Source organism: Adiantum capillus-veneris, chromosome 17 (assembly GCF_014529385.1).
Source record: "Adiantum capillus-veneris isolate H3 chromosome 17, ASM1452938v2, whole genome shotgun sequence".
NCBI classification, from domain to species: Eukaryota; Viridiplantae; Streptophyta; class Polypodiopsida; order Polypodiales; family Pteridaceae; genus Adiantum; species Adiantum capillus-veneris.
Genome location: NC_140947.1, coordinates 141800032 through 141824444, shown reverse-complemented (window position 1 = coordinate 141824444; position 24413 = coordinate 141800032). Strand labels below are relative to the sequence as shown.

General features: G+C 43.4%; 1 protein-coding gene and 1 non-coding gene across 2 annotated transcripts in view; one reads left to right on the top strand and one right to left on the bottom strand.

Moving 5' to 3' along the window:
* Nucleotides 1-5267: 5267 nt before the first annotated feature.
* On the top strand, nt 5268-5341 carry TRNAE-UUC (transfer RNA glutamic acid (anticodon UUC)). Its single transcript has one exon. It is a non-coding gene; the product is annotated as a tRNA-Glu (tRNA).
* Nucleotides 5342-7867: 2526 nt separating this feature from the next.
* Nucleotides 7868-24413, bottom strand: part of LOC147438215 (phosphatidylinositol-3-phosphatase myotubularin-1-like) — a 98540-nt gene continuing 81994 nt past the window's right edge. The window contains exons 15-19 of the mRNA XM_086487517.1: nt 9882-10109; nt 9740-9799; nt 9606-9670; nt 9170-9479; nt 7868-9081 (exon numbers count right to left, since the gene is read on the bottom strand). Coding sequence (XP_086343643.1) covers nt 8530-9081; nt 9170-9479; nt 9606-9670; nt 9740-9799; nt 9882-10109 — 1215 coding nt within the window. The 3' untranslated portion in view covers nt 7868-8529. The remainder of the gene's footprint in view (nt 9082-9169; nt 9480-9605; nt 9671-9739; nt 9800-9881; nt 10110-24413) is intronic.

Here is a 24413-nt window from a genome sequence, read left to right as displayed (position 1 = left end):
CTCCTTCGTTGGAGTAATTCCCTCCTGCTTCAACCCCTTCTCCTTGATGCCCCAATCTTCTCTTTGCTTCCCTCCCCTTTCTCCCTTCAACCCCTACTCGCTATATCCCTCGCTATTTTTAGGCTTTTCTCCTTTTTGTTGTAACACTGTCGTGACAAGGCATGTGAAGCCTCAGTGATGATGTGGAAACCCAGCATGACGACCAGCTCAAAAATGGGTGCCGCTTGAGCCGAATAGAGGCGCCACGGCCTGCTAAAGACTTCACATTTCGTGCTCGTCGGCGTTTGAGAACCACCCAAGCCTCCGTGAGCAGTGTTTTCTCTCTCTTGCACCCTCGTCGCTGCTCTATCCATTACCTTCCCATTTTCCTCTTTATTTCCACCCCTTGGGTGGCCACTTCCTTTGCTTTAATTTTGGGCGCCCAAATCTCCTTGGGCGGCCTTTATTTTAATGCTCATGCCCTTGTGGACACACCAAATGGACCAAGGCATTGCTCCGTAAAACAAGGCATTCAACATCCCCTAGCAAGCAATAACATCGTCAGTTTACTTGCATGTCTTGGATAGTGCCACATGCCCTCAAGATGCAAGTATAGGTAATTGCATTTGAAGAAAGGTCTTCCCTTCGCATCCGGTTAATAGATTTTTCCCTGAGGTCATCAATAACTTAATTGCTTCCATAAGGGTACTACATTTGACATACATATCGGCTAGGGCACTGCCAAATGTGACTTCCTGACATTCCAAAAAAGATGCTCCTCAAGCACTTATTGATCTATTAAGTGCCATGTATTTTAGAGCCTGGTTGAACCCCAAAAACTCCCAGTTTTGGCACATTGACCAAGGTGACAAAACCAGTACAGAACTGGCCCTTGATGAAACTTAAACTGCTAATATCTTGGCAACCAGGGCTCCAAATGGCGACTTGAAAAGACCAACATGCTCCATATGATAACCACTTTACGCTCATGCATTCACTTCAACTCTGACCCCTCATCAACAGCTACCCAATCCGGCCCACATCTGCAAACAGTCCCAACTTCAAACTGATATAACTTCTTCACCGTAACTCCGATTGATGATCCGTAAAGACAGGCATGGAGAGCACGTCAAACACTACAAACTTGGCTTATAAAATCAAATTTTGGCAGCATAGTACAACTTGGATTGCAAGCAGTAGCTCCATTTTTAGGCATCGAAACCCACATTTAGCATACATCTCAGTCCTCTTGCTGACATAATAGTTGCTAGCATTGTTCATAAGTTTGAAAAACATCAAATATGTATGAAGATTTGCATCTTTCACCCCATGCCCGCAAAGCGGCACGACAAACATTGTGTTTGAAATGGAAACAAGATGAGGAGGGCCAAAACTACATGAATTTTTGGGCTAAAACCTAGGTGGTCCTTTTATGAGCACCACAAAGTGCAAAGGAATAAAGGGGGTAAACTTTAAATTTCTTGTGAGGCAAGCATGATATGTTTGAAAATGTTGCTAAAATATAGAAAAGGAAAAGATTGAGTTTAACATCATACCTTAAGTTCCATCCATTACTGCTAAAGACAAGACTATTACCAGGCACCACATTAGGTATACATCACATGGCTAAACAATTATTCTCAACCATTAAAAATATCTAGAAATACATATATTCATTAAGGATGAAGTAGGTGAAATGCAAAGAATGATAGCCTTATTGGTTTTAGTGGTTCGAAAGGCGATAACCAACAAAGAATTTCATCCTATGTCATCACCATTGGTGAGGGAGCCAATGAATACCAAAAACTTAGTAATGCCTTTGTAGCCACTGAGATTGGTCACTTTAGATGACTTCTCTTAGCAAATCGACTTCATGAGAAGCTTCCACATCTTTCATTAGTTGTAATTTGACGCTATCTTTATAAAGAAAGCCTTGGATAGAAGTGGAAACGTTATCGATAATTTTCCTAACCATAAAAGTAGGTCCAATCATAGGTCACGCCTCAGATAGTGAAGGTTGCAGTTGCAAATTGATGATTGATGAATGCATAGGTATGCATGGTATCGTTACAAAATAGATTGGTGGTGTTGGATAACTTAATCCAAAGAATCAATCAAGATATTTATGAGCTTCATGATCAAGACTTCATTCATAAAGAAAGGAAGTTTGTGGTTGTCTTATAATGCTAGTCGATCATTGGGTATTAGTTGGCTCATCTTCAACAATCTTGCATTTTTGGTGTATAGCGTAGGAGGAGCCCACAAGGAGGGGCCATAATTTATTTTAAGTTAACCCTCCAGTCCCTCTACTAGTTACCCCCCCCCCCCCCCCCCCCCCCCCCCAAAAAAAAAAAAGAAATGTTGAAGTTACTCTCTTACTCCCCCTCCTCTTGCATGCGTAAATGTGAGGAAAGTCAAGTGGTGTCAAATCACTCACTTCTTACCATTACCCACTCGTGTGAGGGGGCATCTAACTTCTTTCCTCTCGACATGCATCATTTAAGAGATAGTGATCTTACTCAAGAAAAACAAAATTGGTTGCAACATAGAGGCTTGCAATTAGACAAGTCCAATGTTGTTTTGAAGAGCTTCATGAGGCCCATTATTGTATCAAAAGAATTGGCTAAAGTGCTCATGGAAAATTGTGGCAGATTAAATAAATATTCTCTTATTGTCACACCTTTGTTCAAGAGGTCAATTAGTTAGGTGCTTTCTTCTTCAAGATTTGGAAAGTTTAAATCTATCATCACCTAATCTATTAGTCAAGAATCTTATGTAGAGCCCACAACTCACATCTTGATCAAGGATAGGTGATCAAGAACCCATGTGAGGCAAAAATGATTTTTCATATCAAGCCAACAAGGTCATACCCCAACATTGGTCCCACCTACACGTATCAGTGCATTGCTTCAATGTGAGAATGGAGCTAGTGTCTATCTACTTAATCAGAATGTCGAGCATAGTTTGGTTTAACACCAATTTTGGGAGTATATATGGACCATCCCTACTTCAAAAAAGTTCCAAATGGATGCCAACATTGTTAACTAATCACAAGGATAACTCAATGCAATTGATATAGAAGATCTACAAGGGTTCTTTTGTTCCTTGCAAGGCTCAATGCAACTTCTAAACAAAACAAGACTTCTGTCGTTCTCTTTGGGCCAAAACACATGTAAATTACATTGGTGGACAATCCAAATTCAAAGGCACCTCTACGTTTGCCAAAGCCCACGTATTCAGCATTCCCTTCCCTTAGCATCTATAGATCTAGCTATCTACATAAGGCTAAGCTAAAGTGGAACTTCTAGATGCCATGGATTTTGAAATTTGATGTGCTTCTAGTGCCTTTTATGCATTACAAAAACATGAGCTATGATGCTTGGTGGGAAAAGCTTGCGTGGGGACCCTTCAATCAGTACTAGAGTCAACCATCAATTTAAACCATGATAAGTTTACTTACATGATCCCGTTGTTGTTGATGAGTTCTTTCATCTTTTAACTCCTTGCTAAACACTTTGTCCTTGGATCAATTGGTTGATTCAACTTCTCTTATTAGGATTGAATTAATACAATTTGAGTGTGCTAAAGCAGGATCACTCAATAAGTAGATCTTAGTAATGTTCTTATTGTTTAGAAGATTCAAAAGCACCCTTATATTCTCTCACCCTTTTCTTGAAAAATTAGGTATACCCCACTTGTAGCTCCCATATGTAGAGTTGTGCAAGCCCACTTGTAGCTCCCATATGTAGTTACTTAGAGTAAACTAGAGGGAGAATTCCGGCTCACAACCAGTGGGGTCAATGATCACAAGAACAATTTTCGTCTACCTACTGCATTCTATTGTTGTAGCTTGACATCCCCTAAGAGCGTGGAGCCACAATATTTTCTATAAAGAGGCCTCCAATTATGCCAAATGTCATCCCATTTGGAGCATCATAGAGAGAAACCAACATGGCCAAATTCGCAAAAATATCATTCGAATGGACTTTATTCATCACCAGCCTTGTTAGGCTTTAAGTTGTATTCTTGGGCTAAGTTCAAGTAAATTGGAAGGTTGGAAGTCAAGAAAGAAAAGTAAATTTTTGACCAAATTTATATCTCAAATATTTGAGGCATTTAAAAAATGTGCTAAGTTGGTGCCATCGCCCTCTTCTCATTGTTCCATGCATAATCTTGCCTTTGAGCACTACCAAAAGAGCTAGTTAAGTTTGAGAATAGCTAGTTCCATCATAATTTACAGGATTTGGACAAAGTCTTCTCTACCTATGTTTTTTTACTTTTATCGCTAGCAAGTGTTAGTAGATATCGTTTGAGTCTTAAAAGTGTTTATAATTCGAGTTTTTGTTTGCTTTGTATTGCCTTTTTTGCTCTCTTGATCTTTCATTGATGTCATATAACATCTAGATGAGGGTTTTACAACAAAGATACAAAAGAAGGTATGTTTATAGAAGATTATAATATAGATTTGGATGAGAGAAAATACTATCTTTGACATGCACACGACAAGAACGCACTTAATAGAGCTTTCACACGATGAGTTTGCCAACTCACCCTAAAAATTTAACGTTGCCTTCTCAAGTGGTCCAAAAGTAGGCTAAAAAAACTTCAGTTTCTTTAAGTGGACCATGGAAAAGCCTTCACTTCTCAAACTATCCAAACATTTGCAAATATGCAAAAGTTTATGAAACACAGCATGTCCTCCTTTTTTCTCCCATTCCTCCCTTAAATGGAGAGTATGGGTTTTAACACCCACCGTGTGGTGGCACTCTAACCCATTTCTCCAAAAGGGGGAGACTTTCATTCTTTCAGGTACACATGATATTTATATGAAGAGTAAAGCTTGTAATGTATGGAGAGGAAATATTAATCTTGAGGCAAAGAATGTAATCAATATAATCTAAAAGGTTAATTGTCTATGTTAGACACGGTTTCAAGACTATTTGTCCTTGTGCTATCACCTGCAAACAGAGATATTCAAGATAAATTCCAGTTTTAGTAAGATGTGCTCATACATGCACAGGTAAAACACTACAAACAATGGCCTCATTTGAGTTTGTATGATTGGTCTTGTCTACAATGGAACACTGTTCTCACACTTTCCAAAACCCAAAAATAAAGGGGTGGACTGATGCGCGCGCGCGCGAGAGAGAGAGAGAGAGAGAGAGAGAGAGAGAGTTCCGTGATGAAATGACCCGCTCAGGGGTTGCCATGGGTGGCAAGAAGGTTGCAGTTTTGGTTCACTTAGTTACAAACAATAAATATTATAATGACCCCATATATATCATTAGTCCATTGTCGTCTAGTCCGGTTAGGATATCTGGCTTTCACCCAGACGACCCGGGTTCAAATCCCGGCAATGGAAGAATTTGTTTTGCTACCTCGATCAGTGATTGCATCGTGCATAAAGGCTCGAAACAGCCTCACTTTGGGAATAATGTTTCACTTTACCTCCACTCTACATTGCGTCCCCCTCCCCCGGCGTCCTTGAACTCTTAAGAGAATTTCCCTTAAAAGCTCTGATTATAATGGTGACGTGCCTGGGGCAATGTGGATGTCCTTATGTGAATTTCCCTTTGCACTCACTGCATTCGTATATGGTACTTTCGCTATAATACCTTAAGTAGTGTAGACAGGCTCTCATCTTTCTTGCACAATGAATTGACAAGGTTGACTTAAAAAACCAGAACTTTATTAAATTTGAAATCTCTCGTGGTGGAAACGCTCGATAAAGTTCTCCAAAGCTATGGGAAGACTCGTGAATGAGTGGCAATTTGGCATGGGTAAGCATTGTGTGTAAGCTTGTAGGTTTCATCACATGATTTGATTAGCTTTCCCTTCAATTCTCTGTGTTGGATTTTGGAGCCTATAAAATGTATTACAACCATTATCAGCTCCAAAGATGTCCTTCAAGAAGTAGAGAGCCAAGCTCTGCTTGCAAAAGCACAGGAAGTTAAATCCTCCCTCGCCGAGAGTGTCATAGAAGCCCAAAAGAAATCTCATGAGGCAGCCCATGAAGAGATTGACACCAAGATACAAGCGGCCTACAAGAGTGCCGACTACAAGAATCTCTTGGCCTCAAGGTCTAGATTGGGGGGCTCCACCCATCGTGGTGCACTGACAAAGACACCCTCGAAGAAGCCATCACCAAACTTAATGACATTCTTCAACCAGTTCAGATCAAGCCCAAAACTGTTTGTTGGATAAGGACACACATAGGCCTGTGCCACCCAAGCAATGTATCATCACCTTCAAGGACAAAGAGGAGCGGATCAAGTTGCTACATCAATCTCAACTCTTGAAGGGAACAAAGCTTTGGATCGCCGAAGAATTAACCACGACACAATTCCAGATGAAAGCAAGCGAACTCAAGAGGATGCACGAAGCCCGCAAGCAAGGTAAATGGGCAGTCTACCAAGGCGGTAAAGCCATCATCCAAGAATTTCGAACTCCCAAACTAGCTATCTCCTCACATGAGGCCCCTTAAGATTTTTGTTATTTTCTTCCATGCTTTTGATGGACCCTCAATCATTAACTGATATGTATCAGACGTCCTCAACACCCGGACCTGGCATCCATCAATTCTTGTCTAGGCCTGATTTGCCTTGCCAATCATCACCACAAATGAGAACCACGCAAAGCTGTCCACCTATGCCAAGTCATCTATCACAAATCAACTCTAGAAGTCTTCTTTTTATAAGCCAAGGGATTGGATAATTGAAAAGCCAAAAGCCCTAAAAGTCTTCTTTTATAAGCGAAGGGATTGGATAATTGAAAAGTCAAAGGTCTGACAATTGAAAAGCAAGGGCAAGAGCACTCAAAAGGCTAGGTTAGTCTACTAACATAATATGGTGGAAGGGGGAGCCCTTTACACGTGTCGCAATCTGCGACCTGGGGAGAGACGGTCGGCCGTACTAGTACCTATATAAAGCCCTCTTGGGGTTATTCGTAACCATCATCAATTTTTAGGCGATTTTTCTCTTGGAGCCTTTGTGAAAAGACGACAAAGGCTTTGAGCTTTTTTGAAGGCAACGAAAGCTTGAGCACTTCTAACGACCGTTATGTTTTGTTTTTTGGTCCCATGGTTCGTGTCTGACCTCCGTGGGACGATAATTTAATCTATCTATCTCTCTCTCTCTACGTGCACTGAACAAACCTTTGAGGCCTCTTGGGATTTCTCATGTAGTTTTAACTCTCTTCTACAAGATAATCTATCATGTGCTCTTGTTTGTAAGCACATCATTGTAAATAAATCTTGAGGTTCATTGCTGATGCTTCCAAGCGAGTCTTCCAAGTCACTTTTTGGCTTTTTACAATACTCCTTGGTGAAGAAGGAACTTGGCATACCCTTTACTTTTGCACGTGAAGCATTGAAATCTCCCATGGTTTTATAGCTTGTAAATGGGTCCTTCCATTTAAGAGCCTCATATGTGTCCTTTTTATTTTTGGCCTACATGAGGCCTCTATAGCAATTGTGGGTCATTGGATAAAGCTTTGTTGATTAGTGCTGCATGGCACACGTTAAAAATGGCAATGTTTTCCTTTTTTTTTTCCTAAGAGATACATTGGGAGAACTGATACTAGTTGATGTTGATTTATTAGGAGAACTGTTACTTAGTAGTTGATGTTGATTTTCCTATTTATATGGAGGAGCATTGGGTAGTGGGTCACATACTCTCTCATTGTGACTCTTATGTAGACCATTGTGATTTTCACCTTGTTTGGTTTAAGAATGGCAATGTGACCCTTCACCTTGCTCTGCGCTCAATGCTACCCTAAAATTCCAACATTCAAATCTACAGCTATTGCCATTGAGAAGGGACTGCTTGCAAATTAGTGCCATGCAGCAAGTGCAAATTTTGTCAATAGGACCTCGGCCTGAGAAAGTAAGGGCCAGAAAGACAGCTAAATTTCAATTGGTGATTCAGATTAGGCATCATTTTGAACAAATTATACAATGTCAGAACTATGAGAATCTTACAACCCATCTGGATAGGTGACCCTAGAGAACTTCATAGTTCTTATACATTTTTTTTACTTCGGTACATATCTTGATACTAAAGACACTCTCAGATCTTGATAGGCAACTCTTCAGCTACAAAACTTCATGAATCTTGTACATACTTCTATCCCCACAGCTGCATTTGCAAAGTGCGACTCATCCCGCCTATGATGTTTCTGCCGATATGGACATTCAATCCTCTTCCATCATCTCTATGTTACTCTCTGTACAATCATCATGCTCTGCGATCTCTTCATGGGTGCAAGCCTGTCCTGTTTCACTACCATGCCACTTTTATGTTAACAAAACTGAGCTCATGTAGTCGATACAGCTTCATGCTTCACAAGTAGCTGCAATGAATGTTCTCCTGTAGCAGACCTTCTGCCAATCAATTAATTGAGGGAGTAATAATGTCAACCGTCTTGGCAACCCCGTTCTCTACAAGTACAAGTGATATACAACACACACATGGAGTGCCTCAGAGAGGACTCACTGACCAACTCCTAAAATGCGGAGGCCAACATTATGGAACAGTCACTCTGTATGCTCTTTCAGGTAATTTCCGGTGGCGGATATGGTTGACCTTTGAGATCATCTCCTACCTCAAAATAAGAATCATCTATTGACAGGTTTTCAAGAGCGCTAAAGTTTGCTCGTATGCCTGCAAAGCCACTGCCTAAGCGCGCGCAACCACTTGCTGGCCATCTACAACCCTCCTCGTTCTCAGAATCACAGGCTTCTCCACATGGCCTTCGAACAAGATCCGCAGACAAGTCAGAGTCAGAAGCAACCGACACAGAAACCGCAAGATCTTCAAGGTTTGCCCCAAGGAAGCCAGCCCTACTCGCGCTCGGAATCCCTTCTTGATTGCTTGTTTCTTCATCCTCAGAGGAGCTTGCACCAAGCACTGCACTAGACTCTGAAAAGCGGACTTTACAACCAATCGCTAGCAAAGCTCGATTGATGGCATTGTTCTCCTTTTGAAGCCGAGCCAGAGCTGCAGCTGTAGAAGAGGATGCCTGCTTTTCTGTACGGAGTTCTTCGCTCACCAGCTTCAATCGAGAACTTAATTCTCTCACCTTAATGTCAGCTCTATCTTTTGCCTGCATACAAGCGAAACCAAGGATTATATCATATGGAACTATTTATAAAGCCATTCACTAGCCATACATACAAGTAAATAAACCTCACCTTCTTGAATCCCGTATACGATTGCACCAACATGCGGCACTGGTTTTCCAACTCACCACCTTGCACCCAGCTGATGGGCCTCCCTCCTGCATTAATCTCAGACGGGCAGGCCCATCGCAAAAAGTAGTTGGGCCAAAGCGTTGGAGCAAGCGCAGCAGCAGGAGGAAGCAATGCCCCATCTTGATATTCTCGATCATAAAAGATGTTAAAATGCTCATGTTCCTTTCCTCTTGCATGCCGCTGCTTCTCTAGATAAACCCACATACATCCACAAGACTCTGATATTCCTGCTTGAAACCTCTCTTTTTCACTACAACAAAACCGAGATGTCATCGCCGAGTAAACGTTGAGCACGTGCTATGAGTATTGCCGCTTGCAAGACACACGTGCATGGCTATTTTACATAAGACTCTAAATATCTAGTTTCTGCAAATACCTGTTACACAGGAAATTGCCAAATCGGCAGGATAAAACACAGTCCAGAATCTCCACAAGAAATGCCTGCATACAGAGCACTTTTAGGAGGTACCATGAGAAATTATTTACTTTGAAAGAGGCACTAAGAATTACCGAAGAAAATTCGAATGCACGAGGATATAATCTTAGTAGTTGTGAGACACAATCGATCCACTGTGACATTTGCACAAAAGTTCATTATGTAACATATTTAGCATGCGTCCCTGTATAATAAGCAAATACAAATCATGAATACCTGCAAAAATATTGGTGAAAAATTGTTAGAAGATGCTGCTGCGTTGTGACTCAAGGAAGAGGTGAACCCAGAGCCCTGTGAGAGACGCACTGGGGAGGATATATTTTGTCCTGAGCTCTGTCGAACACTCTCTGATATGAGAAGGTTGTTGCTGCTGTTATATGTGGGCATACCTAACCGATCAGCAAATGGATGCCCAAATGCAAGCCAGTCTTTTTCAATCAGTGCCTAGAAAACAGTGGAAGTATTAGACACAAGCCTGATCTTTTTCTCACAGAAACTTTGCAAGGCATCTCACCCTAAGTAAAAAACAAAGAATAAGGAAAGAATGGCTGCATATGCATGATTTGAGTACCCATTAGACAGCACTCATTTCAGCTTTCAGAAATAAGCCATTTCCACACAAAAAATTACACAACAAATCTGATTTGAAAGGTCAACACCGTGGGCCTTAACTATTGAATGCCGTTTAAACCAAAAATAAAACCAATGCTTCTACCTCTGAAAAGGTGCCTTGAAATTTCATTTTCAAAGCCAGTTCTTTGTTCTCCACCTTAGAAGTACTCCTGGCTCTTAAGAAACCACTCAAGAAGTCTCGTATGATCCAAAAACGGCCACAAAAAGTTTCCACACCAATACCGTTCCCCCCTTGACATGCATAGATTTTCACTTTGAAACGTCTGAATCTATTAAAGCAGTATACACTTCAAACATTCATAAATGAGGTCTTGAAACAGTCAAAACATCAAGATGGATGTAAAATTATATTGGCAACCCTACATATGTTTCGCCCAACCTAGGAGGATTTCACCTTTAACATAGAAATATTTGTTTCATGGTTTACCATGACTAAAACTGGCAGATACTCTTTCTTCACTGCAGTTTCTAGCAAGCAAAGAGCTTGCTGGACACAGGCTGAGATTCTCTCCTCACAATTGACATTAGTAATGACTTTTTCAGACTCTACAGGACCCACACTGAAGTCCAGCTTTGAGATTTGTCTTTGGAAGGGCACAGCCAATGGGGCTGCCAACGCTCTCGTCCAATCCTGAGGTTGACACTCTCTCATTTATTTATGTTCCATGCAGAGGATATCCTTATCATCGGGCACACACTTTGCCTAGCTTGAGAAGTAGACCACATTTTATGGAGTACTTTTCCGCTTTCTTTTCATGCATGTAACCGGAAGGGCATCGAGTGCCAACAAAAAATAACAATTGGATCTAAATTTAGTAATAGACATGGAGTGGCGGAGTTCCACTCCCAGATGTATTGGCCCCTAACTGGGTGCCCCTTGCGGTATTTCTTTATTATTGATCTTTGCATATAGAACTGCCTGGAAGAGCCACTTGCAAACTCTTAAGTGAAAATAACTCCCCCTAGGCATACATTTATAGGCCCTTGGCCTCTTGCTTTTACAAAGGCTTAAAAGCCTGTAAGTTAACTGCTGCTAAAAGCTCTGCAAGAAATCAACGCTTTCGCCGGAACGCACTAGCCTTCCAACTGCCATGCGGCCCAAAACCCCCCCAAGATTCACAACACAAATTCCACCGCATTTTGCAGATGATTGCACCTAGATTCAGGTCCTTCAGTCCGTGCCAGCTGTCTTGGACTCCATCTCCTCTCTTCACGTCCAGTCATGGTCATGCCACGTCATCAAGTTGTAGTAGAGATTAGGGAGGATAAATTCATGGGGTTGGCACAATAATCAACAGTTAACTACACACTAGAGAATGGAATAGAGTGTAGACACAAACATGATAACTAGATTGCTTGAATGTGAGTAGAAAGAGGCTCATTATATAGAGCTAGTGTAGACATCTCATCTGCCATCATACATAACATCATCTCGAGCTTCAAATCAGCCCAAATCCACTTGTGAACTCTTGGGTGCTCTTTAGGCTACTTCAGGGACTCTAGGTGAGCCACACCCTCTATAGAAATGCCCCTCACCGGTACCTACACCCCTTGGGTATCTTTTCCACATGCTACCACATGGTTCCATGCAACCTCGGCATATTAGTAGACAAGAGGTGTTACACACAAGCATAGGCTTAAGCCCATAAACCTAACAATTGTGACATCTGCCACCTGAGCCTGCATCAACACAAAATCCAATTCCAAAATCAGATTCTATCTAGCCATCTCATCCTTTTTAGATCTCTTGATATTCCAGAATGGTGATTTTCTCATTCATCCCATGGAGATCTCATTGATCTTTCATGTCTTGATGCACTAAGACCACACATCTCGTTTATCTTGGAACACTTGAACTTAAAACAAAACTGAAGTAGCAACACGAAGTGGAGGATTTCCACTTGCTCTAGCCCCAAAGTCTCACTCCCCTTCCAATGCTTCTTTTTGTATTAAGTCACAGAGTACAATAGCCAGGGAGTCTGCTCTACAATTATGCAACCATGCACTAATCTGCCCGAGTAGACCCCCAAGGCTCATATTTATAAGCACCGATACAAAAGCAACTGAGCCCACAAGCCAAGTGCCCTCAAAAAAGCTCTGCCGACTATGAACGTGCCCCAAAAGCAATAGTCAACTGCTTTCATAAAAGCTGCCACATCACCTTGGCGTATATTTCGGGATTTCCGCCGCCAATCCCGTCACGTTCAGGGGCTATATAGTGCCACATCGGCACGTAAGGGTTCCAGCTCCTGCTCGTCCATTCGAGTACTGGCCTGACACGACATCACTTTGTAACATGACTGCTGAGATACCTCACAATCAATCTCGTCGGCTTTGGCATTGCTTTGACTTTCATTGGTGTCTTGGATTTAGGGTCTATAGAACTTTGCTACTTCTTGAAGACTTCCGTCATCAGCTGAGTCCTATGTGCTTGGCATAGAGAGGATCCATGAATGAAGCAAGAAGTCGATCCATACAATTCTACACCTCCCACTAATGCCTTCGGTTTGCAACATCAGGATCTATCTCTAGATAAGGCTCCGGGTGGGAACATCCTGCCCCTGCCGAGCCTCCTCTCACTCAACCTCCTCGTCCACGATCGGCTTCCTCTTGAGCTTCTCAGTCTTCTCTATAAGATGCATCCATGGCTTGAGCTGCAAAAAGCCGGATCGGATCCTCCATAGGAGAAGCATCGAACACCATTGTAACCGGCAAGCCATGGGCGAGGTGGTGAATCAACAACAAACACATGATTGAACTTGAAAACTACAAGTACATGAACAGAAAAGAGCACTAGGATGAGACACAGTAGAGCGCAGTTCGCACTAGCCCCTAAATCATGCATCCCACAAGGCACTTTGTTGTTTATTGATGATCACAGATACAACTGCTGAGGAGTCAAATTTGCAATCTTGCAACCATGCAATGATCTACCACATATGACCCCCAAGGCACTTTGTTGTTTATTGATGATCACAGATACAACTGCTGAGGAGTCAAATTTGCAATCTTGCAACCGTGCAATGATCTACCACATATGACCCCCAAGGCTTGCTTTTTAATGCACAGAGGCCCAAAAGCAAAAGCTATCAAAAACTCACACTTCAAAAGCTTACTCCCAAAAAGTCAATGTTGCCAACACCTGACACCGAAAAGCGGGCCCGCATTACTGTCACATCAGCACCATCTGATCCTTCCATGTCATCATCCAGCAAAACGGGCCGTTGGGATTCCAGTCGTGTTTTACGGATGCACACGCTTAAACTTGGGTCCGGTATTTCGGCCCGGCATAGACTAGGCTCTTTGTCTCCTCGTCTCACTTTGAGAGAGAGAGAGAGAGAGAGAGAGAGAGAGAGAGAGAGAGAGAGAGAGAAGAAGAAGAAGAAGAAGAAGAAGAAGAAGAAGAAGAGAATTTTAACGTCGTGGGAAACCATCCCAAGAGACCTTAAAGATCTCCGACGAGGAGAGTTGAACTCAAGACTTGTTATTGAGAGAGAGAGAGAGAGAGAGAGAGAGAGAGAGAGAGAGAGAGATGAAATGAAATGTTATATTAAATGTCTTCAAAAGGCCAAAATGACCTATGAGACCAAACTGATACAATCCTTGTGGATCTAATCCAATGTCTGGGTACAAAAAAACATGAAGTAAAGTGAAAGACTAAAGAAAAAGATTAAAACCGTCAGACTGAAATCATCATCATCATCATCCATGCCCAAGGATGCCCGGCATCAAGCGTTGTCCGAGAAAGTATTGCATCGGTCTTTGAAGAGCTTCGTCAATGTCCGCCTCTGTAAATAGTCGTACTGGGCGTCTCCCTTGTCGTGCTAGAATAGTCCTGATTCTCTGATGGAGCCTCCGTCAATGTCGTGGTCGCCCCCATAGACGTGGGCGTCTAGCTCTCCCGAGCTCAGTGGCTCTGTCCACTAATATACCTCTGGTAGAAGTGGGCTCTGAAGTCTGTTGTGAAGCATGCTGGCTGTTGAGTCCCTACTCTAAAGAAGTCAGTGATCTCCCTCTATGAATGTCTCCCATTGCCTGGACTCCTCAAGAGACTCTCCCTATGTCTGCGCAGCTCTAGCAAAAACAACCCGAGGCATCTCTGATCCTGATATCTCATTACTCTAGCCAATGTTTCAAAGCCCTCTCTGAATAGAGAGTGAAAGCGGCCTCGTATCTCATAGTATACCGGACAATGACAAATGTGATGTAACTCTGTCTCTGGCTCTATATGACACAACTAGCATATCCTGACTTCTACTAGCATAACTATAGCTGATGCAATAGCACATCGTATCCCATAGGATAAATGAGTGTCCATATAGGCCGGTCTGATCACATATCCATCCTCTTTTAATTGGAGGAGATGCTCTCTATAGAAAGCCATCTTCGTGCCAACTCTCGTACCGGCTGTATCCATGTGCTTATGGTATCTAGTTGAATCAAATACTGACGTATAAGTCTAGTGATCTCTGTCCGTGTGAGAGAAAGGGAGGGTGCATCCAAGGAATACTGGAATGGAGGCAGTCTATCCATGTTGAAGCCATGTGATTGAAACCATGATGTCATTTGCCCATACCAACGTCTGTGTGTGCGTGTGCGTGTGCGCGCGCCTTTTTGATCATGCTCCTATTTGTTTGACTTTACACTTTGGTCCCTCTACAAATGTTGCTTCTCTGCCCAAGAAACGGCTTTTACATGTCAATAATGCATATCTGAAGCAAGAAGTTTTTCGTAGCATGATTGTGGATATAATCCCACCTTTGATCTCCACATGGTTCCGCTTTGTTATGCAGATCCAGAGTGTTGTTAGTGATTATGGCAAGCATTATATGTCTCAACTGTGGGGCAACGTTCAACAGGCAAGGGATACTTGTCAAAGATTGATGCATATGGCTAATTCCGCCATTCGAAGGCTGAACTTAATGCATTACTTTCAGCTCGTACTACTATACAGCATAATGATGAACAAAAATTGGCTAAATGGGCAGCCGTGCAAGGCAACATGCTTTTGTTGATAAAGGATGTGCCTCCAAACTATTTTTCAAGCATTTACATCATTCTCACAATCTCAAGACATAAAATGAGTTAAGCTTTCCTCTAGGGAATGGACATCTTCCCCGTAGCAATTGGTAGAGGTGTTAGTTTCTCACTATGGAAAGATCTTTGAAGCACCACCCCCTCTTACCCAAGAGGCTAGACAGGCACGCAATCTTTTTCTCTCACATGTTACTCCCGTCATATCTATAGCCATCACAATATTTAGAGGTTGCGTTCACTTAGAAAGAGTTGCATGCAAGTCTACAAGACCTAGGTAGATGGAAATCTACTTGTTGGGACGGGCTTACTGTTGAATTCTTCCTCTCCTTTTGGGACTACCTTAAGGAACATTTATTGGTGATGATGAATATGGCTTGGGAGAAGTAGGATGCACCCCTTTCTTGGAAGGGGGCTGCTTAAGCTATTGCCAAAGCATGTCTTCTGTGATTAATTTCCCCACTAACGGCCCATCACCCTTATGCCGGCGGTCTACAAATTGATGCCAAAATGAGAGTCAACCGTATTAAGGATTACCTGCATCAAGGACTTCATCAATCCTAGTATGGTTTCATACCGCACCGGTACATTACTGACAATTTGGCGAATATCATCATAGGCATGGAATATGCAAAATACACTTAGTAAGATGTGTTGGTTATGCAAGTTGACATTGAAAAGGCCTTTGATATTGTGTTATGGGATTGTATCGCAGAAACAATGCAAAGGCTAGGATTTGGGCCGAAAATCTTGTAGGTAGTCTTCCACCTGTACACTCAGAGCACTTCTGCAGGCCTAATGGGTGGGTCACCGTGGTTCTATCACAAATTCTTGGACTCTAAGGCGTTCAGTCGATGTCCTTTGAGTGCTTTGCTTTATGCAATTGCTTCACACCCCTTGCTGTTACATCTTGAGGCCCTCACTTCCTCAGGTCGTTTGCATGGTCTCGCTCTACCTTCTTGAAAGCAGCCTATTGGCCAAGCATATGTTAATGACTCTCTTTTCATGCCCAAAACCGTTACGAAGGATGCACAACAGATTATGCATGCTTTGTGGTTTGTTGGTGAGTGTGTGTGTGTGTGTGTGTGTGTGTGTGTGATCTGAGAGTCAATCTGCAACCATGTAACCTTGCGTGAAGGTGTGTGTTGGGCTACGCGAACCTGTAACCTTGCGCGAATCTGCAAACCTGCATGAAGATAGCCTACGCGGCCAGTAGCCCTACGTGAAGACAGCCTGTGTGAAGACAATCCTACGCAAAGACAGCCTGCGTGATCAGGTGGAGTGGTGTGCACAACTTTCTGCACTGCGTGTCTGCTGTCTTGCCTCGCCAGCAGGTGTTCTACCCTCACCGCCTTGAGCCTGCTCGTTGCTGTTAGACCTCTGTACGACCTGCTGCATCAACAGCGCCAGGCAATTTACAGCTAGTGACAGTTTACAATATTCCAGGCATAGTTATTTTGCAGATGTATGCGTTCTGTGGGAGATGTACATATCTCTGAGGTCTCTGTAATAGATAAATTAACACAAAATACAAACAAAGTCTTTTGCTTTAGTTTTCGGTCGTGGTCTAGTTGATGCATGTCAGAGTTCCCGTGCGTCTTCAAGCGTCGCAAAGCCATGGACAGTGTTTCGGAGAGTGCTTCTGAAATCAAAAGTTGTCTGTATGAAGACTTCGAAGAGGCGCGTAAAGCTTGGAATGGTCAGACACCGCCCTTGAGGTGCGAATTCCAGTTCAGGACCTTATGGATCCGGTAGCGCAATATGCCATGAATGCGGTCATCTTGTTTTTCCATGGCAAAACGCCCGTTGCGCAGGATGTCGGACAGTGGGTTGATTTCCTTCTCAAACGCCATGCTGTCCGAGGCGTTTGTTTTGGTGCTCAGGGTTTCTATGAGGTTTTATTGGCAGATATTGAGGCTAGAAACCTTCTGCTAGAGATGTCTCCCCTCTTTTTTGGCACGCAGATGACTCATGTTCTGCCTTGGGCACTTACGAAGGACTATCAAAGTCTTATTCGTCACAAATGTCCTCTGTGGGTGAAAATTGTTGATTTCCCTCGCATGTGGAGGCATTTTCTTCCGTTGTTGGCTGCTCAGCTTGGCAAGGTGATTTGACCCCCGAAATTGGATGCGAACACCAATAGGTTTTGCATTCTTTGGGATACGCACAAGCATACCCCGGATGGAATTATGGTGGATTAAGGGGATCCATGGGTGGGCAAGCGTCCTTTTAAACTCAAATGGGGCAAATTTGCTAACTCATGTTTCCAATGTGGTAGATTCGGTCACATGCAATCTGAATGTCTTGAACCAGTTTTGCAGCCCCCTCTTTTGGCTATTCCTTCCTCTACCCCTGCCCCTATAGGCAAATCTATTGGTGAAGCTAAATTTAATGGACTGTTGATGTTGGGAATGTAAATGCAGGTAAGGCAAAAATATTGGGTCAAGTGCACTATGTTGGCTCGTGGGTGGTGCCTAAAAAGACAGTGGAAATTCGTACTCCACCTTCCTCCCGTAATTATGTTCCTCTGGTTAATGCCAATAAGAATGTATCGTTTAAGCAGCTTCCCTGCAATGACAATCACACGTTGATTGATGCTTGGGAAAAAGCGATGCACTCTTAGAAGGATGTACTTTTGGGCGAGGCTTCCACCTCTCAGGCAGATTCTATGGACAAGTTTCCTGCTTTGACTCAGCGGATGGGTTCTGGCATGGATGTGGTGGATGGAGATGTCCATATGGGCATCTCAACTTGATCCCTTTGTTTCTTACCCTTGTATATATGGTTTTTGATGCACAATCGAATTAAATGCATTTCATACAATGTGCGTGGGTTATGTAACCTTGAAATGGCGACTGACTTGGCACTATGTACATACATGTAGGGCAGATATCGTTGTTTTGCAAGAATACAATCAGCATGACTCTGCTGATCAGTGTTCTTATTTTGCAGGTTACTGGATTGCATATGCTGGTTTGCAAGATTATTCAGGTTTGCAAGATTATGCTGGTTTGCATATGCTGGTGGATTATTCAGGTTTATTGATGTTGGTTTGGCATGAGCTTCAACCAACTCTCTTGTATAATGATCCGCACGGCCACTCGATGGTGGTTAAATGCCTGTTGAACGGTTAGGTGTATGAATTCGGAGGCATTTATGCGCATACATCATCTGGGCAAAGGGCTGCTCTATGGCGAGATATCTCTTCTCGCTCATGGACTTCAAAAGCATTCCTTTGTGGTGATTTTAATAATACCCCTGGGATGGATGATAGTACCACTGGTAATTCACATATGTTGTTTGCGGAAAGGCAAGAATGGGATAATCTCTTTGCTTCTACTCAGATTATTGATATATGGTGGCATTTGCATCCAAATGCCTCTGGTTTTACTTTTCAGCAAGTCGCCTACTCTTCTTATCGAGCGCGGTTGGATCAATGGTATTTGCTTAATTTGCAGCAATATGAGGATTTTGTATGTGAGGTCAGCATCGATTACACCTTACAGTCATCGGATCATTACCCTGTTTTGCTGAATGTGAGTTTTGGGCAGTCTATTTGTGATCGGCCTCTTCCTAGGAAACGTCTGCTACTTATTAACAACGCTTATCTGACTCATGAGGTTTTTCGCGACATGATTTCTAAGGTTATTCCCCCTCTGCTTGGTCACATGCATCTTGATCTTGATGTTGCCTGGTATCGCTTTTTATGAGGGTGCAAAGTGTTATTTGTGACTATGGCACGCATTACATGCAATGCACTTGGGGGGATGTCAAGGATGCGAAGCAAGCTTGTCAACGGCTGCAAGTGTTGGCTGATTTGCCGCCTTTGTCTAACTCTGAGATGTCGAAGTTGAGCGAAGCTTGTGTGTGTATTCAGCATAATGACAAGCGAAAGCTTGCTAAATGGCAGACGCGTGCCCGTCGACAGGCTTTCATGGATAAAGGCTGTGCTTCGAAGCAATTCTTTAAGCACTTGCATCATACAAGAGTCTCACAAGCAATCAAGCGGGTTATGCCTTCCTCAGGTGTTTGGACTTCTTCAAAGCAAGAACTTGTTGATGCCATGGTTTTGCATTATCGACACGTGTTTGCTACTCCTCACGCATCTTCGGTTGCTTGCCATGCGCGTCAATTGATGCTTTCCTTTGTTAGTCCGATCATATCCTCGCAAGATGCATGTTGCCTTGAGGACCCCTTCACTACCTCAGAATTGCATAGTGCGTTGCTTGCTTTGGGCTGTTGGCGGTCTCCCGGTTGGGACGGCTTACTGTGGAATTTTTCCTCTCCTTCTGGGAGGCTCTTGAACAACCATTGCTTTTCATGATAAATGCAACATAGGAGAAACAGGATTTGCCACTATCTTGGAAAGAAGGTTTACTTAAATTGCTGCCTAAGCAAGCGCTTTGCGAGCGATTCTCTCATTGGCGCCCGATTACTTTGATGCCGGTGGTTTATAAGATATTGGCTAAGATGTTGGTGCACCGCATTAAGGACCATCTTTTTGCAGGACTCTATCAGGCTCAATATGGTTTCATTCCACGTCGCTTGATTATGGATAATCCGGATAATCTGGCTAATGTTATGATTGGCATGGAGTATGCTAAGTACACTCAGCAGGATGTGCTGGTTATGTAAGTTGAAATTGAAAAGGCCTTTGACACTGTACAGTGGGACTTCATTGCCGCCACGATGAGGTGCCTAGGGTTTGGTCCTAAATTTGCCGATGTGGTTTATTTCTTGTATACATGTAGCACGTCTTCAAGGATCTTGGAAGGTGAAATAACAAAATCTTGGCCTCTTGGTTGTTCGGTCAGGCAGGGCTGCCCCCTTAGTGCTCTGTTGTATGCTATTGCAGGCTTACGCCGATGATTCGTTGTTTATGCCTCGTAATCAGCAGGCGGATGTCAAAGCAATTATGGAAGCCTTGGAACTTTTTGCCATTGCGGCTGGACTTAGAGACAACTTTTGTAAATCGAAGTTTCTACCTCTTCGTTCTTGTGATTGGCATAGTTTATTGTGGCCTGGTGAGATTGTTTCTTCAAATGTGATCACTAGGCATTTGGGTTATCCAATTGGATGGAATGTCACTCACTCTCAAAAACTGGATTGGGTTATGCAACGTTTGAATGTCAAATTGCATTACTGAAGCTATTCACTTGGCCTTACATGTTCGTCTGCGAATTGTTCAGAGTATCCTATTGGCATATGTTCAGTTCTTTTTGCCACTGATGCATTGGCATCGTCGTTGTCTTGATTCTTGTATGTCGAACATTATGTCCCATTTGTGGTGGACCCAAGCTCAGAAAAAAGGCTTACGCTTGATGTCGATGCAGAAGCTTTGCACTCCTAAACGTCTTGGTGGCCTTAATATCTTGGATTTGCAAACTCATGTTCTTACTAGGAAAGCTATGTTGTTGCCTACACTTGTGCAACAAATTCAGCCTTGGACTCTGATGTTTGCATACCTCGGTCAGCATGTTGTTACTGTCACCAGCGTGTGACTACTATCTATCCTTTTTGTTGATTTCTTTCTTATTATTTATTTACTTTCACTTTTTGGAAACACCCCTCGAAAAATCTAACTGCCCTGCATTGCATAGCTAGTGTGGAACTGTCCAGAGGGAGTCCATGCTTGAGGACAGGAGAGCACTAAGGTTGAACAAGGACTATGGTTAGCCAAACTGGGGTCATTGACTAGCCAAAGTGGAATCCTTTGCTACAGAGGCTACATTTCAGTTATGGGTGTGGCTGCAGTGTACAAAGGGGGTCAAATGACCTAGAAAGATACAATGGCAGCATCTCCTAAAATTTAGGGAACTGCTATTTTGGGACCTGAAAATGTCTTCGCGTCATTACGTGCAGTTTGACATGGGGATCATTTTGTTACTCTGTGGCCAAGTCAACAGAGGCTGCAGGTGAGATATTTTAGACCCGAGGGTGTAAAGCGGGAAAATGCACAAATGAGTGACACTTGGCACTCTGAGGCCAGTTTACTACTTATAGAGAAGGCAAAAACGTGATTTTCAGCTATGAGCTCATTTTCAAGTTTCTGTCACAGGTTAAGAGCTATGGAGTGCTTGCTTTCCCTCCTATGTACAGTGCGGTGCCAGGAGTGATGCCCTGCACGCTACGCACTGCCCTCTCTCCCCTATGGCAGTATGTTATGCCCCTCTAGTGGGATTTTCATTTGACCAATGTACAATTGTGTGAGTTCATGCGCGATTGCCGAGGCAAGAGCCTCTTGCACAGGTACTGGATTAGCTAGTGGCTAATCCCCCGCAGGTACAAGTGAATTCAGAGAGGTTTCACGCCAGAAATCTCGTCCGATTCAAAGGGTAAGTAGCCTTACAAGTGAGGGAGCTCGAGGACTTGCTACGGATGCGACCGGCACGCAAAACGGAGCCCGAAACAGTAAATTACAGCCTGCTGTGTATTTTTGCAGGTTTAGGGTTTTGCCCCTAAACAGTCCCTAATACCCCCAGGAGGTTCGGGGACGCGAGGGGACCGCTGTACAAATGATCTGGCGCATTTTCGGGGCTGAAAACAGAGAATTCAGCATGCTGCAGATTCTCGCCAGGTTTTGCAAAGTGCCCGTATGTGTCGGGAAAATCGTTCAATACGTGGGAATACTGACTGTGAAGGGTCCTAGTACAATTATGTTGCCAAAATCGGGCCAGAACACTTGAAATTCAGCCAAGCTTGTGCAGGGCAGCTTATAGGGAACCACAGCGTTTATTCCCTCTTTTAACCAATAAAGAAATACCGAAAGGGGCGCCTAAGTTAGGGGCCAATCTGGTGTCGGTCTTCTCATTCAAGTGCATTCTAGCAACCTGTATCCCTTTCCCCCGTGTTGTGTCTTGAAAGTACAGGTAGAATAGACGACTAATAATGGGTGAAAGCTAAATCAAGGTTTGAAGTAAAGTCTACCACCCTTTTTGAAAGTACAGGCCGGTAACATGGTTCCATCGACGGGATCAAATCACTTTTTCCCATAGAAGTGAGCCTTGGTCAGGTTGGGATTGCAGACACAGGGGATCATAGACCAGACACAGGAAATAGCAATTATGGCTGACAGACCAGATGATATGACTGAAGAGGTTTCCTCTTCACAGGGTCAACAGACACATGAAGTGGGTGAGTCCTCAAGACCACCACAGACAGATGACGATATATTCAGGACCCAGTTGGCTACTGTTGTGGCTATGTTCACACAAGTAATGCAGAACCCGAGGTTTTTAGCCTTTCTGCAACCTCCTGTTCCGTCTCAGCAAGTTGGGTCACTGGATCATATTCAAAAGCCTGTTAAGGCTCGAGCACAGGTGATTCATACCGCACAGTCAATGGAAACACCTGTACACTTGACGGAGAACATGCAGTCTCCACAACCTGTGCCTAAGGTGCAAGAACAGGTGGCTGAGATGCCAGTCTTTCAAGCTGTACGAGTTCAGCCAGCCACCTTTCAGCAGCCTATAGCTGGTTCTAATGGGCAGGGAAGCAACCTACAGGCTAGGCAACAAGTCTTCCCACCACCTTCAATACACCCTGGCTATTTTGGAGGTGGATCGGTATTCCAGAGCATGGCTGATCATGCACCTGGTAATCAGTTTTACACGCCAGGAACAGTGTTTGGGGGTGCTCAAACGATGATGTCTAACCCCATGTATGGTGTCACGGGCATGCTACCACGGTTTCAAAGCACTCAGGGCCAATTTGGGATGCCACAGGCAAATTTTGGTATGGATTGAATTACAAATCAACAACCAAATATGGCATTTTCAGGTCAACTTAATTGCGGTCAAGGAACACAAATGAACCCTAACAGTGTTCCCATGTTTCAGTCACTTCCATATGACAATTTAACGCCACTAGAGAGGCCAACTCCGTACAAAGAAGGTGGCAAAGGTGTGACTTTCACGACCTTTACAGGGTTTGATGATAGGAAGAAGGCTCTCTCATTCCTCCAGCAGTTTGACAAGGCCTATGCAGGGGGAAACTTTACAGAGGCTTCAAAGGTCCGCAAGGCAGCCACTTTCTTGACAAGGAATGCGGGACAATGGTGGACAAATTTATTGCTTCAAGGGCAAGCTCCGTCCACATGGATTTACTTCAAGCAGATTTTTGCAACAGCATGGTTATCTGATGACTTTCAAGCAGGAGTCATGACAGAATGGCACCAGCATAATGCTGCTACTTGCAAGAATCTGGATGATTACAATCGGAAGTTTTGGAAAGCTCTACTTCCAGTAACTTCCTATAGGTTTGTGCCATTGACAGAACAGATTGAAAAATATTGTTGTGGCCTACCCAAAGGATTGATAAAGTACTGTATGAAGACCAAAGTCACTACTTTGACGCAGCTCATCGAGGTAGCAAACACTGGTAATGGTTTGCTCAAGGGAGAAGATTGTGAATTCAATACTGGCATCAAGGAAGGATCAGGCAAGAAAAGTTCAGCGAAGAAGCACGTTCCCAATAAGGCTCCAAAACGGACTCAGGAGCCAGCCAACGCAGAGAAAGGCAAAGCTTCGGCTGAATCAAAAACGGGACCAGCGAAGAAATGGAAAAGACGTTTTCCTCGCAAGTCGGAAGAGCAAAAGAAGGTCCTGACGTCAGAGAACAAATGCTTTATCTGTGAGCAGCTTGGCCACATTGCTTACAACTATCCTACAAAGAAAAGGCCAGCTGATTCTGAAGACAAGGAGGACAGGAAAGGAAAGAAGCCCATGGCTGGTCTAGTGCCAGATATGGTGGGCGATAAGCCAAATTCAGATGCAAGTGAGCATTGCAGAGCATGGAGAAAGGTCAGGGATCAAACAGTGCTTATCTTCTTTGATCCAGGTGCCAAAGCCAACTTCATTTCCCCAGAATTGGCTTCAAAGTTGGGAATCAGACCTGAAGAGATGGGGTATACAACAGAGGCAGGTTTGGCATGTCCTGGCCATACAGAGGCTGTGACACCCATCATCGAAGTTGCGCCTACATATCCAATCCTATGTAGATGCTGAAGAAATTTACATCATACCACTGGACGGATGTGATGTGTTGCTAGGTATTCCTCGGTTGTTTCGTGTACAGGGAATC